This window comes from Nycticebus coucang, chromosome 10 (assembly GCF_027406575.1).
Source record: "Nycticebus coucang isolate mNycCou1 chromosome 10, mNycCou1.pri, whole genome shotgun sequence".
NCBI lineage: Eukaryota > Metazoa > Chordata > Mammalia > Primates > Lorisidae > Nycticebus > Nycticebus coucang.
Window position 1 is genome coordinate 113,700,958 of NC_069789.1, and position 16,173 is coordinate 113,717,130.

General features: G+C 50.4%; 1 protein-coding gene across 1 annotated transcript in view; it reads right to left on the bottom strand.

Moving 5' to 3' along the window:
* The window catches only part of SPACA6 (sperm acrosome associated 6), a 35,485-nt gene extending 19,645 nt beyond the window's left edge, over positions 1-15,840 (bottom strand). Inside the window, exons 1-10 of the mRNA XM_053606181.1 lie at positions 15,716-15,840; positions 13,747-15,304; positions 13,366-13,443; positions 8,217-8,285; positions 7,512-7,535; positions 7,119-7,196; positions 6,924-7,030; positions 6,879-6,881; positions 6,345-6,501; positions 6,051-6,261 (exon numbers count right to left, since the gene is read on the bottom strand). Coding sequence (XP_053462156.1) covers positions 6,051-6,261; positions 6,345-6,501; positions 6,879-6,881; positions 6,924-7,030; positions 7,119-7,196; positions 7,512-7,535; positions 8,217-8,285; positions 13,366-13,443; positions 13,747-13,963 — 944 coding nt within the window. The 5' untranslated portion in view covers positions 13,964-15,304; positions 15,716-15,840. The remainder of the gene's footprint in view (positions 1-6,050; positions 6,262-6,344; positions 6,502-6,878; positions 6,882-6,923; positions 7,031-7,118; positions 7,197-7,511; positions 7,536-8,216; positions 8,286-13,365; positions 13,444-13,746; positions 15,305-15,715) is intronic.
* Between the last annotated feature and the right edge of the window lie 333 nt (positions 15,841-16,173).

Below are 16,173 nucleotides of genomic sequence, written 5' to 3' on the forward strand. Positions count from 1 at the left end.
TTGAGGCAGAGTCTCACTATGTCACCCTTGGTAGAGCGCTATGGCGTCACAGCTCACAGCAACCTCAAACTCTTGGGCTTAAGTGATTCTCTTGCCTCAGCCTCCCAGGTAGCACCTGCCACAACACCTGGCTATTTTTTGGTTGTAGTTGTCATTGTTGTTTGGCAGGCCTGGGTTGGATTCAAACCCGCCAGCTCCAGTGTATGTGGCTGGCGCCCTAGCTGCTGAACTACAGGCACCGAGCCTCATAATCTGATTTTTAAACATTTTCATCACTCCCAAAAAGGAATGCTATACCCATTGGTAGTCCTCCTCATTCCTCATCCTGTTATATTTCTAAGACCTAGGCAGCCACTGATCTGCTATCTCTAGATTTACCTGTTCTGGATGGTTCGTATAAATGAAAATTATGTGATAGCTGCTCTATAGTGAATCCTTTAGCATAATGTTTTCAAGGTTCATTCATGTTCTTGCATGTATCACTCACTCATTCTTTTCATTGCCAAATAATATTCCACAGCATGGAAATATCACATTTTGTTTGTCCATTTATCAGCTGATGGATATTTAGGATGCTTCAACTTTTTGGCTGTATGAATGATACTACTATAAATATTCATGTGCCAGTTTGTGTGTTTGTGTGTGTACATAGGTTTTTAATTCTTTAGGTATATACCTAGGAATAAAACTGGTAGGTCCTATGGTGATTTTATGTTTAGTTTTATAGTTTTATGAGGAACTATCAGTTTTCCCAAGGGCCGCACCATTTTATATTCCCACCAGCAATATATGAGGGCTCCAGTTTTTCTATACATTTGTTACTACCTGAGTTTTGATTACAGCCACCCTAGTGGGTGTTGAATCTTTTTGTGGGTTTGGCTTGAACTTGCCTAATAACAAATGATGTTGACTTCGATTGACTCTCATACCCATGCCAATCTGATACTGTGCCCCCATGGAAACTGCTGTTGTAAAGTTCACCAATGATATCCACATTGTTAAAACCAATGGCCAATCCTCAGGCCTCCTATTTCACAATTTGGCAGCACCTGACATAGCCAATCACTCCTTCATGAAATGGGCTTGCCTAGTGCTACACTACCTTGCTTCCTTCCATCCTCAGTTTTCCTTCCTAGATCCTCTTCATGTGGCTGCCTAACACTGGAGACACCTCTTCTCACACTTGTCTCTTACCCGTCTATAATTGTTTCCCCTGTGCATCCAGCATTATGGTTCTGAATGCCAGTTCATACTCCATGTACAGAGACAGGACTTCCTAACTTATCTTTAGACCAGATCTTGCTCCTAAACCCCAGACTTGCATATCCAACTGCCTCCAAGGCATCTCCACTTAGACACCCAGTAGGCATCTCAGACTGTGCTCCTCATCTCTCCTCCACTTCCTTCCTGCTTATCCCCTGGAACCTGCTCCCTCTTCCTACAGTCTCCCTCTCCCCTCTCTGTCAACAGAATTGCATCCTCCCCACGGGTCAGGCCCCCAAATGCTAGAACTGTATTGTCCATGCTGTAGTCACTACCACATGGAACATTCATTCTTTGATTCAATGTCCCCAAAACATTGAGCTGAATTCCATCTACTCTGCCAGGTTTGCAAGTATAGGAACAATTAAGCAAATGCTTCTCTGGCCTTCAAGTAAACACGAGAGTGAGCCATCGGTGAGCACACCCAGACATGTTCCTGACTTCTATGATGACAAAGCAGGGACTATTTAACTTAAAACTCACTAAAGCGGGCGGTGCCTGTGGCTCAGCGGGTAGGGCGCCGGCCCCATATGCCGAGGGTGGCGGGTTCAAACCCAGCCCCGGCCAAACTGCAACAAAAAAATAGCCGGGCGTTGTGGCGGGCGCCTATAGTCCCAGCTGCTTGGGAGGCTGAGTCAAGAGAATCGCCTAAGCCCAAGGATTTGGAGGTTGCTGTGAGCTGTGTGACGCCACGGCACTCTACCGAGGGCGATAAGGTGAGACTCTGTCTCTACAAAAAAAAAAAAAAAAAAAAAACTCACTAAAGCTACCTAAGGTTATAAATTCAGTTCCTTGGTTGCACAGGACACTGTTCACGTGCTTCACAGACATACGTGTCTGGTGCTGCTGCATTGGAATCTACGGTTCTAGAACATTTCCATATAGCAGATGGAGAGGGTTTCACACACTGTGCTGCCCTGGTGACCCTCGACCCTCCTCCTTTTCTCACACCTGACATGCCCATCTATCCACACATCCCATCATTCCTGACTTCAGGACACACCTAGAGCCACTGCCTCTTCCCCACCTCGTCCACGACCTGTGTCTCTTGCCTGGATTATTGCAGCACCTCACAGGGATGCCTGCTTTCACCCTTGCCAGCCCCCATCTATTATCAAATGAAAATCAAATCATGACAGATTGCTTGAGCTCAGGAGTTCAAGACCAGCCTGAGCAAGAGTGAGACCCCTGTATCTAGAAATGGAAAAACTAGATGGGCATAATGGCACGTGCCTATAGTCCCAGCTACTTGGTAGGCTGAGGCAAGAGTATTGCTCAAGACCAACAGTTGCTGAGAGCTATGATGCCATGGCACTCTACCTTGGGTGACACAATAAGACTGTGTCTCAAAAAAAAAACAAACAAAATCTGGCAGTGCCCATAGCTCAGTGGGTAGGGTGCTAGTCACATACACCAAGGCTGGTGTGTTCAAGTTCAGTCTGGGCCTGCTAAACAACAACAACTGCAACCAAGCAATAGCCAGGCGTTGTGGTGGGCACCTATAGTCCCACTTACTCAGGAGGCCAAGGCAAGAGAATCGCTTAAGCCGAAGAGTTGAGGTTGCTGTGAGCTGTGACACCATCGCACTCTATCGAGGGTGACATAATGAGACTGTGTCTCAAAAAAAAAAAATCAAATAATCAAATTATGACCTTCCTTGGATCAAAAACCATCCAGGACTCTCATCTCACACAGAGGAAGTTCTGCTGACCTTATGGTGGCCAACATTCTGCTGGGTTGGGTGCCTGAGTTCTCTGACTTCACTGTGTATTCACTTTCTAGGCCTTGCTCCAGCTGCACTGGCCTCCTGGCCATTCCTCCCCCATGCCTAGCACTCCTGCCTCAGGCTTTATATTTTTTTTGGCCTGGAACACCCTTAACACAAATACCCATAAGGCTCATCCCCTCATCCCCTTTCCATCATTATTCAAATGTCACCTTCTCAGTGAGGTCTTCTCTAAAGATCCTATTGCTATCTCTTCTCCCCATTCCACTTTTATGATTTATCTTCTCCATCATACATATTATCACATGACTTGATATACAGTTTATTTTACTTAATTTTCTTGCTTATTGTCTGTGACATACTAATCTTATTTGGCATCTGCCCCCAATTCCTAACCTAGGGCTCCCAAAACTCTTAGAATTTTCTAAGTGATGTGGGAGACAGAAGCATCTTAAATAGGGCTCCTAAATCCTTTGGAATGTTCTAAGTAACAGAAATGTCTTTTGTTCTACAGAGTGTGACTTGGGGTGGGCTTCTGGAAGGGGCTGATCATCAAGCAAGACTAAACCATGAGAAGAAAATTTGAGCCGCACCCCCTCAGTGAGGAGAGGGGCTGGATATTGAGCTAATAATTAGGCCTATGATGAAGCCTCCATAAAAATACCTAAATTAGTTCGGCACCTATAGCTTAGCAGCTAGAGCGCCAGCCGATACATAGGAGCTAGCGGGTTGGAATCCAGCCCAGGCCTGCCAAACAGCAATTGACAACTGAAACAGAAAAATGGCTGGGTGTTGTGGCGGGCAGCTGTGGTCCTGCTACTTGGGAGGCTGAGGCAGGAGAATCTCTTAAGCCTAAGACTTGGAGGTTGCTGTGAGCTGTGACACCATAGCACTCTGCCAAGGGTGATGTAGTAAGACTCTTTCTCAAAAAAAAAAAAAAAAAGTCCCTAAACTATCAAGTTCATTGCATTTCTAGGTGAACACATGCACATGCCAGAATGTGGCACACCCTAACTCTATGGGGACAGAAACCCCCGCACTTGGGACCCTTCCAGACTTCTCCCTACTTACCTCTTGGCTACTAATCTGTTTCCTTTATAATGTCTTTTATAATAAATCTGTAAACATTAAGTAAATGTTTCCCCCAGTTATGTGAGGTATTCTAGCAAATTAGCAAGCTGAGGGGCACAGGTGCAGGTTATGGGAACTCCGACTGTAACTGGCATCTGAAGTCAAGGCAGTCTGTGGGCCTGAACCCTGAAAACCTGAGGAGTTTGAGACTAACTCTGGGTGGTTGATTTCAGAAATGAATTAAATTATAGTACACTCAATTAGTATCCAGAGAATTGGTTGTCATGGGGGAAAACACCCACAAATTTGGTGTCAGAAGTGGTGAGTATACAGTCTTCCTTAACTGTCCATTAGAATCTGAGTTCCATGACAGTACTATACATATTTTTTGTCTCTTCTGATTTCTTCATTGCTGTCTCTACATAATGCATAGTAATTGCTGAATAAATATTCACTGAATGAATCCACATAGAGAAATGCATCAGTGAACAATAATGAGTACAAGTTCAGAAGGGGTTTCCTTTTAAGGTGGGAAAGAAGAATCCTAGGCACAAGCTAAAATTGGGGGATGTCAAACACATAGTGTGAGGGGTAGTCAGCGATGACAACAGAGATGGGGTCTGTGCAGTGAGAGGAACATGGGTCTGTGATGTTCAGAGGGCAGGCTTTATAAGTATGAAGCACAGCACTGGAAATGGGACTGATCTTGTACGTTTGAGTGACAAAAAAGTGGGACTGGACAGAAGCAAAGGAGATGAGGCCAGGTCGAGTCAGGAAATGCAGTGCCAGTCTTGCAGAGTTGTCAGAGGGATTAACTGGTTAATACATGTAATGGCTGCTCAGGGAAAATCATAATTGAGTTATCTAGACAAAAGGAGAAAACATTATTCTAGGCAGGAAACAGCATATACCAAGATCTTGGAGAAGGTGAGATCAATCATAATGAATGCAAGGAAGGAAGAAAGGCCAGAGAATCTACCCAGTAGAAAGATCAAAGGGACAGTGGTGGGAGGGGACAAAGCTAGTGAGGTCAGCAGGGCCCAGAACCTGTGAAGCTGTGTAAGCTTTGACAAGGAATTGGATTTTGTTCCAGTGGCAGTAGGGAGCCACTGAAGGATTCTGAGCAGAGGAGTGACCTGATCTGACACACTTTAAAAATATTCCTCCCATTGCTACTTGCAGAATGGACTGCAGTAGAGCAAGGCTAAGTAGAACCAGGGAGGTTAGTAGGGAGGCTGCTCCAGTACCCAGATGAGAGACAGAGATATTTAGGAAATAAAAAGGCTGAAGAAATGAATTGGAAGTAGAGGAGAAATTAAGTAAGAAATTAAATAGGTTTCTGGTTTGAACTGCTAGATGGTAGATGGTGATGCTCTTTCTGATAGGAGGAAAGTCTTGGAGAGGAAGAAGCTTTGAGGGCAACATCAAGGACTCTATTTCAGGAAGTTTTCTGCAGATGGTAATGTCAAGGGCACTGTCAAAAGTCTCAGGAGGGGTCTGGGCTGCCACCTAAAGCCCTCTGCACTCTGAGAAACCTGCACTGTGATAGCCTGTTAGCATTATTATGGAGCAGTATTCACCTGGGCATGTGTAGGGTATGCTGTACCTCCTCCTACTCCCATCAAAGATTAAGAATCCAAAGTTGAAATATTCTTTATTTTAGGAATGGAAATAGGGTAAGGAGAGAAGAGATACCTTTGTTAGTTCCGCTGAAGTACCATTGAAACAACATCCTGGGGAAACAAGGAGGCATGTGTGTTGGAGGAGGGAGTGGTGACCAGAAATCTAGGTTTGGGAAGCTAGGTAGATGGGGCCTGGACCCCTGGGTCTGAGGAAGGAGGATATTGAGAGTCTGGACTCGTGGGTAGGAAGGAAAAGGGGGGTGAGGGCCCAGACTCTGGATCTAAAAAAGAAAGGAGGTGGGAGCCAGACACCCAGTCTGCAGAAAAAAGGAGCTGGATAATGGGACTCTGGGGTCCCAAGGACTCACCACATCAACAGGGTCGCAGACGCTGATACGAGAGCCGCGACAGTCGCGAGCAGGAGTAAGTTGATCGGCGTCAGAGCCTCGGGCCTGGCCAGTAGCTCACCCAGGCTCGGCCTCCAGGGCTGGATCATCTCTGCGTCCCTGGGCGCCCAGCGCAGCACCTCCTTGAACGTCCGCTGGAGCTCGGTCTCGCCGCGCGGGGGCGGGCCCGTCACTGCGGGGGCGCGCACGTCAGTCCGGTACGAGTCCCGCCTCCAGAGCAGCCCCGCCTCCTCGCGCAGCCCAGCCCGCACGCACCGTTAAGGAAGAAGTACAGCCGCGCCAGGAGGCGCTGGTCGTGCGTGATCAAGCAGGAAAAAGTCCCGCGGTGCTTGGGCTGCGCCGGCCGGATCCGTGCCACATATCCATGGGCCCGCGGCACATCTCGGAAGTAGGACAAATCCTGAGTCCGGAGCTGCGGGACACTCTGGCTGAAAGCAGGTGGAGGAGCGGAGCCCGACCCCAGCCCAGCTATGGCTTTGGCCACTCGCACTTTCCAGACGGTAACAAACATGCCCCGCCCAACCACGCACTTTTGGGCTCCTGCCTCAGTCTTTATTCGCGGATCCTTCAAGCATAGCCCCGCCTTCTAATCGTGACTCCGCCCCCTGAGCCCTCAACTCACTCTGCCTCCCTACACGCACCCCCAACCCTCACTCCTTAAACCCTTACGCATAACCTACACCGTGTCTGGCCCAGTTGTCTGATCCGTGACCTCTCCCCTAAATACCAGGACCCTGTCTTTGCGCGAAGCCCCCATCTAGGCCGGACACCCACCTCATACATCCTGACACCCTCATCTACTAAACACATCACGTGAATCCCGCTCCAACTCACACCTTCTGCAAACTTCCAGGAATAGGTGATCTCTTTCTCAGGCAGCTGGAAGTTCACGACGCAAGAAAACATAGCTTGGTTACCCCGAGTCACCGTCACATCCCGAACTGAAAACCAAACCGGGTCATACTCCCTGGGGCCCGCTCACACCAGGCCTCGCCCCTCCCTCGCAATGTCAAGGCCGCGCCCCCTAACCTGGACAGTCCACCGGGAGGTTGCAGACCTTGGAATAGCACCCGCTGCAGCGGAAGCGTCGGGAAGCCTCCTGGAGTCCTGTCGGCCGGGAACACTGGGTCTGGGCTCCACTTCCCTTTCCCATCCCCGGGCCCTTTGGCCACCTGAAGGTCTATTGCCCAGCTAGAAGGTAAAATCTCGGCCCGCCTTCCTTCCTCTAGCTGGCCGGCTCCCGCGACTCTTCTGTCTAGTGTTCCTACTGGTTTGCTTGGTTCTCTGACCCGCCTTCTATGAGGTTCCTACAGGGCTTTTATTGGCCCTTTTCGTCTGTGAAGCCCGCCCATTTCTCGCTCTTGAAGTTTAGGCCACGACTGTCTCCCTCCCACCGCAGTTAGATTTAGATTAAGTCCTTACCGCAGGGAGGGATGCAGGCCTGGGCTGTGGAGAAAGAGGAAGAGTCACTACGCTGAAAGTCGCGGGAGGGACCCTATCTGAAGCCCCCCTGGCCTGAAGGATGTTGCGGGGTCCAACGCATTCCTCTGAGGGGGCGGGGCCAAGTTTGCCGTATCGCACGTGGGGATCCGGTCAGACCTGTGGCCCAGTGGCATCCGCTAAGAGGTTAGTCACAGGCCATCTAAGTGCGTGTGGGAAGGGATACACGGGTCCGCGGCCAGCCCTAAGGAGGGAGGGGCTAGTCTGGGTGGAGTCCACCAAGGAAGGAAGGGTGCTAGATTCTAGGGAACCTTCCAGGGAAACTGGACCAAATCAGGAGGCTCACTGGAGAAGGAGTGTGGCCAAGGTAGCCCTCTAAGGGAGGCCAGCTGGAGAGGAAACATTTCACAGAGTGCCCAGGGCCAGCCACGGAGATCCTAGTGTGGTCTGGGTCAGGAACATCCCAAGATGGGTCCTGGCTAGAGAGGAAACCTCCGTGGAAGGAGCAGAGCCAGATCCAGTGTTCTAGGCAGGAAAAGTCACCCAACAAGGAAGGGCTGGAGCTCAGAGATTAGGCCAAGATTTGAAACTAATGGGCGAGGTTGTGGATCTAAGGGGGGTAATGGTTTCCTAATTGAGTGTGTTTCTGAGCGTGGGGCCAGAGAAGAGCCAAGGAATCCATTTTACCTTCTGTAAGCTGTTCAATAACCTCCTTCATTTTCTCCGCAGCATCAGAAAAGGCAACCTCAAAAGACTCTGGAGGGTAGAGGGGCATCTTTGTAGTAAAGGCCCTTCCCCTAGGCCTGGCCTAGCTTGATAGGATGAATTGCCATGGTGTCTGCACCCCTTCCCCAGCCCCTCCAAATGCTATGCCTCTCCTATTTCCAGGTCCTCCGTCCTCCTCCTCGCCTACTCTGTCTACTGTGAAGGCAGATGTGTCCCCAAGTCTCTTCTGCATCTCCAGTCTCTCCAGCATGGAAACCCCTCTTGGCATGGTCTGCATTATTTTGTTGGGGGGTGAGGGGAGGCAGGAAAAAGATCAAATATCTCACCAAGGTGTACTTCTCCTCCTCTGTTCCATCCCTCATGCCCACCTTTCATTTCCCTTAATATAAAAAAAAACAAAAACATTTCCTAGCACCTCAGGGCCTTTATACACCCTGGTTTCTGTTTCTAGCACATTTTTCCTCTACTACTAGTCATCCTCAGGTCTTACATTTCAAGCATCACCTCCCTAATGGCTTTCCATCAACATAAATCTAACCTAGAATCCTATTCACTTCATTCATAGCTCTCACCACACTGTGGGCAGTTATGTACATACATCCATCTCTTAAGTGCAGTGTCCTTGGAATCCAGAGGAGGGCCCCAAGCCTTTAGAAAGTGGTCAATAAATATGTGTAGAAAGAATTCCAAGATTCTGGAATTGGAACTGGAGATCACAATAGTGGCCTATGGTCCAAATCCATCCCCTGGATGTGTAAATTTGTCCTGAAAAGTGTTTTGTTTCCTTTTTAAACCAGTTGCCGACATACAAAATTTGAGAAGTCTCTCAAATTTTGTATGTCGGCAACTGGTTTAAAATGTTTGGCATCTCTTTAAAAAAATAACTAGAAGGGCTATAATGCAGAGATGGCATTTCCATCAGGCAGGCATTAGCCACAGCTTAGCAGCAGCCACTCCATTTACACAGGACATTCATTGGCCACCTCTCCATGTCTCCAGCCTCTACTCCTCTTTCACTTTTTGATGTTCTCTTTGTGGGTGTTTGGATTTTGACCATTGTAATGGCCTCCAAACTATCAGGTTTTGTGGCCTTTTCCAGTGGGGAAAAAAGAGAAAGCAGATGGCTACATTGATTTCTGTTGTGGCTTTGGAAATCAGAAATATGGCAGGCTGTTACGGATTAAATCGTGTCCCCACCTAAATTCATATGTTGAAGTCCTAACCGCTGGTACCTTAGAATGTGACTGTACTTGGGAGGTAGGGTTCTTAAAGATGATTAAGTTAAAATGGAGTTATTAGAGTGGACCCTAAACCAGTGTGACTGGTGTCCTTATAAGAAAAGGAAATTAAGACACAGACATGTACAGAAAGACTTGTAAAGACAGGGAGAAGATGGCATCTACAAGCCAAGGGGATGGGCCTATAAAGAAACCAATCCCGCTGACAACAAAACCTTGATCTCAAACTTGTAGCCTACAGAATTGTGAAAAAATAAATTTCTGTCCTTTAAGCCACTATGGTACTTTGTTATAAAATAATTCCTCTATTAGTTTGCCCTTAGAAACTGATAACAGAAATTGTCAGTTGCCTCCAAATACTTCTATTTTCTCTTCAGTAACAGGACACTACATTTTATCTGGGAACATGCCCCCCAGCTAAAAGACTTCATTGCTCAGCCTTCCTTGCATTTAGTTATGATCATGTGACCCATTATAGCCACTAAAATGAAAGTGGAAGTGTCAGATGTAAGTCACAAGAAGTCACCTTAAAAGGGAGGTGGTGCTATCTTATTGATCTCTTTACCCCCATCATGCTGCCTGAAACTTGGTTTTGAGGGCTGGAGCTCTAGCAGCCATACAGGTCTATGAGGATAAGGGCTCTAGCCTAGGATGGCAGACCAGAAAGCTAGAAGCAGCTTGAGGCCTAAAAACTGAAGCTGCTATACTAGACTAGTTTTAGGTACCTACCTTAAGATGTGTTTGATATGGGAGAAATAAACTTTCTCATTTGCTTAAGCCATTGCAGGGAGTGGGGGAAGGGTTCCTCTGTGGCTTGAAGCCATAAAAAAGGGAAGGGAACTGTGGATATTAGCAAGAGAGTGGATGAAAGGCATACGCCAGGAAAGAGGGAGCACTGAAGCCAAGAAGTGGGTTCAAAATGAGGGGTCAAGGGCTTAGAGGTCTCCCCTTGACCACAGAGCAGGAATGTGGTCTTGAAATGGCAGGATGCTTAGGAGGATGTGGTCAGAGTGGGGAGCTCAAATGAGAGGCCAGGATGTTGGAGGACCCATCTGTGGCATATCCAGGCCCCAAACCAAATGACTCATGGGGAGGGTGAGTGTGAGATATACCAGGCAAGCCATGGTGTCAGGGTAGGTTTACATATCTAGTAATACATAATAAATCTGTATCCAAATAGGCCAAGGGGTGTGGGTTATATCAAGTGGACCACAAGGGGGAGTGAGTGGATGTTAAGTCTTTCCAAAAGAACTGCACATAGTTAGGAACTCCGACTCTGCTTGGTGTTGTCTGGGCTTCAGTCCTGGTTCTTCCACCTCTAGTGCACCTGTCTCAAATCTGAGGCATCAATCGCAAGCCTTCCTCCTTATGTGACCCTGACCAAGTGACTTAACCTTCCTGATCCTCAGTTTCCTCACTTACAAAATAAGAACGATAGCTGTGTCTGCCTTGCAGGATGGGCAGGAATGTCCTATTCCATAAGAATGTCCTCACCCCAAACTATTTCATGGGACCATTTAATGACTGCCTGAGATACTGTCTGTTAGTGCTTAGAACAGTAACTAGCTCATAGTGAGCTGCTATTATCTCTGAGCTGGACGTGGGGCAACTGAGGCATGGAGAGATTAGGGAACTGGTCCAAGGTCCCATAGCTACCTGTGAACCCAGAACCTCCACACCTAATTGTTGCATGTGGTGTACCACCCTCATCTGTCACGCCATCCATTCTATGGTTGATATGCACAGACAGCATCACCTGTGACTGCCAAGAGGCAGCCCTGAGTCACCTGAACATCTCTCCCAACTTCTATCTGGGAAAGATTTGAAAGTCGTCCTCATTCTTCCCACCCCCCTTACCTGTCTTTCTTGTCCAGCTGAGCCCAACTTCCCCATCTGGAAAGTGGTGTTATAAAACCCTGCCTCACAGAGAAATGAGGGTATCTTTTAGGAGGATAATCAATGTGAATAACTCTGTCTGGCAGACACACCCTCTCACACAGTCAAATCCTCATGCCCTGTGCCTCTCAGCTCAGACCTCACCATGGGTCACACAAACCACCTCAATGGGTCTGAGCCGCCACCGACAGGCTTCTCGCTGGTCTCCCTGTCTCTACTCTGGCCCCACATGGCTGCCAGAGGGATCTTACTAAATCCTAAGTCAGATGCTGACTATGTGTAAAATCCTCCAACAGCATCCTCATTTTAAGACTAAAACATTCCAAGGGTCTATAATACAGATTCTCAAAGTGTGTTTGGGGACTAGCACCACTGCCACCAACTGAGAACTTGATAGAAATGTCAATTTTCTGGCCCTACCTCAGATCTACTTGCTACTTCTTTGATCCCATCTCCACTCCTGCCCCACTGGCCCCAGGACCTTTGCACTGGCTTTTCTGGTGGCCTGAAGCACTCTCTTTCCCCAGACTATCTGCGTGGCTCCCACTATCACTGTGACCAAGTCTTTGCTCAATGGGACCAACCTATTTAAAATTGTCCCCTTTCCTTTCCCCTCCACAGCATAGGTCACCATACTGAAGTATTTTACTGCTTTTGTTTATTGTCTGTTTTGCCCCCACCCCCGTATGAGCAACCTGAGGGCAGGCGGTTTGCAGTTTTGGTCACAGCTATGTCCCTAGTGTTGTTCCTGGCACATTCAATAAATATCTGTGGAACATATTGCACCAGCTTCTCCCGGCCTCCAGACTCCCTCTGGCCTGTCCTCCATAGCACCAGAGGCTACTTCTGCACCCAGAGCTGACAGCCCCCTCCCCTGCTCATAGCCCTCCCATGGCTCCTCAGTGCCCCCAGGACAGAGTCTTGGGCCTCCCTGACTTTTCAGCTGTACACTGTGGCCAGGTATCTGTCTCCTGGATGTGCCCAGATCCCTCAGTCCCTATGTCCTAATCTAGCTCATAATCGGTCCCCACTCTAGCTCCTTCTCCCAGGCTCCTCATCTCAGGGATGACCCATGACCCTGTAGGCATGAAACCAGGTCTTGGGCACTACCTTCGAACCTTCCTCTCCCTCCCCTAACAGCCCAGTTGACTCAGAATGTCCCTCCAGCCCCTTCTCAGCCTGTCCCCTCTTCTCCACCTTCACAACCCCCCCACCTCCCCGCCACCTCAGCCTCTTCTCCACCTTCCCACCAGCACCTCCACCTCAGGCCTCTTCCCCTCTGGCCTGACCCCTCACCCCAGGTCCTTCTGTCCCCTCCAAGTCCCTCCCACATGCAGCCCCAGAGAGGCCATCTCCTGCCAGAACTGGACTTCTTCCTAGTCTTTTCAAAACCTCCTGTGACAGGCTCAGCACTTGTAGCTCAAACAGCTAAGGCGCCAGCCACATACACCAAAGCTAGTGAGCTCGAATCCAGCCTGGGCCTGCCAAACAACAATGATAACTACAACCAAAAAAAAAATAGCCAGGCATTGTGGTGGGCGCCTGTAGTCCCAGCTATTTGGGAGGTGGAGGCAAGAGAATCGCTTAAGCCCAGGAGTTGGAGGTTGCTGTAAGCTGTGATGTCATAGCACTCTACCCAGGGCAACAGCTTGAGGCTCTGTCTCAAAAAAAAAAACACCTCCTGTGACCTTACAGCCTATGTGAGGAGAAAGAGCATTTCCTGGAATCCTGCGCCCCAACCCACCCAGCTTTCAAGCTCCTCAGGATCCCCATGAGGGACTTAGCTTGGCCCTTCATAGATGGGAACATCCCCCTCCTTGGGGACCTTTTACAAAAAGCTTGGTGTGACCTCTGCTCAGCCCCCAGATGCCCCACTAGTGATCCAGCTCACTAGGCCTCCTAGCAGTACCCCTCCCAGGCCACCAGGGTCTCCTTCCTCCACAGGTACCAAGGGAGTCCCACCCCTCACCACTCACCGTGGGCAGTGGCCAGCTCCTGCAGGGAGTGGGTCATCTGGGTGAAGGCGTCATGCAGGTGGTTTCTCTCATCATAGTCTGGGGGTAGGAAGGAGTGAGTCTGTAGGAGTCAGCTCCCCATACCAAGTCCCTGATGGACTTCCTCCCCTCTCTGAGTCTCTGCCTTCCCACCTTCACCTTCCCCTCTCTGAGTCTCTCCATCCCAATCTCTACCCTCTCCCACCTCTTACTCCACCTTTCTCTACCCCCCAATCTCTGCCTTCCCTGATTTGAGTCTCTGCCCCCTCTCCTCTCTGTCTTCTTGGGTCTTTCCTGTTTCAGTGTCTCTGAGCCTTTCTCTTTTGACTTTGTGGACCCTGGGTAGTTGGAAAGTCTCCTCACTGATTTCAATGTCTTCAAGGCCCTGGAAGGCGTCTGTAAAGACCTTCTCGCATCTCTTGAGCTCAGGGTTGTCCATCCCAGCAAACATCTGGCAGATGTGGAGGCGTTCTGTATGGGTAGTGAAGCAGATGAGACAGGCCCAAGTCGGTGCCCTGAGGACCGCAAGGGCCAGCAGGGCAAATGGGACTGCTCCGGGCAAGGCAAATAGGGCCATCATAGAGGGTCTCAAGGCCCAGAGAGAAGATGGTGACCTTTATGAGGTCACCTGAGGTGGGGGAGGGGCCAGTGGCCTGGAGCCAGAGGTCAAGTTTTGGTTGGTGGTCAACTGTCAGGCTCTGGAGGAAGGGTGTGAGGGGTCAGGGATTGGGACTGCAAACCCCAGGTTTGTGGTTGAGCCAGACGCTAGGCTCCCAAGAACCTCACCTGTGACCCTGGACGTCCTCACAGGTTAAAGGGTCTCAGGGACCCAGAGGCCGGCAATATGGTACATGGTGGCCCCAACAGGCCCTGTGGTGGGCTTTGAGATGGGGCCCAGAGATGGAGGTAGGCATAGAGACATTAAAATGCCAGAGGACAGAAAGACCAAAGAGCCAGAAACTGAGATAAGAAGAGATTTGGGGAGAATCAGAGATGCAAGAAGTCAGAGTAAGAGAGATGGAGACAGGGTCCCAGAGGCCAGGGTGCAGAGAAATGCAGAAGCTAGGGAGACACAGCAGAGATGGAGACAGAGAAAGTAAAATAGATTTCTTGATGGAAGAGAAACTTCAAGGAAGGCAGGGAGGGGATAATGGACAGCTCAACTCCTCCTCCCAGGGTCTCCGGGGCAGCGGTGAGGCTAGGGGTCCCACCGGCCCCGTCCCGTGCAGGGCGCAGCCTGGGGAAAGCTAGGAGGCCGTATAGTGATCTCCTTGGGTGTCCTCCTCAACTATACAACCTCCTACCTCAGCCCGGGGGGCGCGGCGGGTGGACAGAGCAGACAGACAGATGGGGTGAGGAGGGCCAGGGAGGGCGCGGAGGGCCGGGGAGGCCCCAGCCGCGATGACGAGCCCCCGACACGGACCCACAGACACGAGCTTGTGTGCGGCGAAGGCCCCGCAAGGTCGGTTCTACGGGTGGGTGCCAGGACCCAGGAGTCCAGGCCCCCGGCCCCCCTCCTCCCTAAGGAACCCAGGAGTTCAGCCCCCCAGCCCATCCTCCCTAAGGAACCCAGGAGTTCAGGCCCCCAGCCCATCCTCTCTCAGACCCTAGGGTCCAGATCCCTGGCCCCCTCCTCCCTCAGACCCAGGGATCCAGGTCCCCAGCCCCTTTCTCCTCCCTCAGACCTAGGGGTCCAGGCCCTCAGCTCCTCCTCCCTTGCACCTGGGAGTCCAGCCAAGCAGGCCTCCCTCTTCCCTTCTTTCCAACCTCCCAGATCATCAGGCATAGCCTGCTAGGAGACCTGGCTTCCTGGGTGCAGGTCAGAGAGAACATCTGTTTTGAAATTCCAGCCCATTGGGCACCGTGCTCCCTACCTACCTTCCTGTCAGGCTGCAGAGGCGCCAAGCCCAGGGCTAGGGGACTGGCAGGGGACAGGAAACCTTCAAAGCCTCTCTGGGTACTTCCCCCCCCCCCTTCTTTTGGCCTCTTGTCATTTGTAACGATGACAGCTATGACCTCTGGGCACTGACATTGCACCCTACCTCCAGCACCAGTCTTTTCTCTGACACCCCTAGGTGTACAGAGTGGTACTCTTTGCATCCCCATTTTGCAGGTGAGGCAGGTGAGGAGGCCCAGTCCCGGAGAGGGGAGGATACTAGCCAAGCAGCCTGTAAGTGGGAGGGGCCAGCTGCCACCCACCCTCCCCACCTGGGCTCTCCCCTGTCCAGTTCTCTTGCTCTCACCCTCCCACTTCCTCACAGTGTCCTGCAGCCTGTGCTACCCCTGCCCCTATTTCCCCTTGTCTCTATCTCTCTCTCAGTTGTCCTCTCACCTGTGTCCCAGCCTCCTCCAGCATCTGCAGCGCTCCCTGGCCCTGCACCGATGCTCTCTCCCCCTCCTCCTCCCCGTTCCTCCTTACCTCCCTCCTTTCTATGCATCTCCTGCTTTTCGTGCTCCCCTTCTTTTCCTCTTCTCTCTTTGTCTCTCTCATTCTCTCCGACCCTCTCCCAGGCTCTGTCTCCCTCTCTTACTCTCACCCTTTTCCTCTCGCTTTTTTTCGGGGTTTCGCCTCACTTCCTCTCCTTCCTCCCCTCCCCTTCTCTCCATCTCCAGGGCTCCTTCTCACCCTCTGCCTTGGTCTCTCTCCTTTCTCTCCCTCCCAAGTCTCTCTCTTCCCTCCCCTCCCCCTTCTCTCCTTCCCTCTCTCCCTCCCCCTCGCAGCTCGGAGAGCCAGGTCTGGAGCTGGGGGTGGGGTGGGGGTGGTTGGAGAAGGGGCCCAGGGCTGGGGTA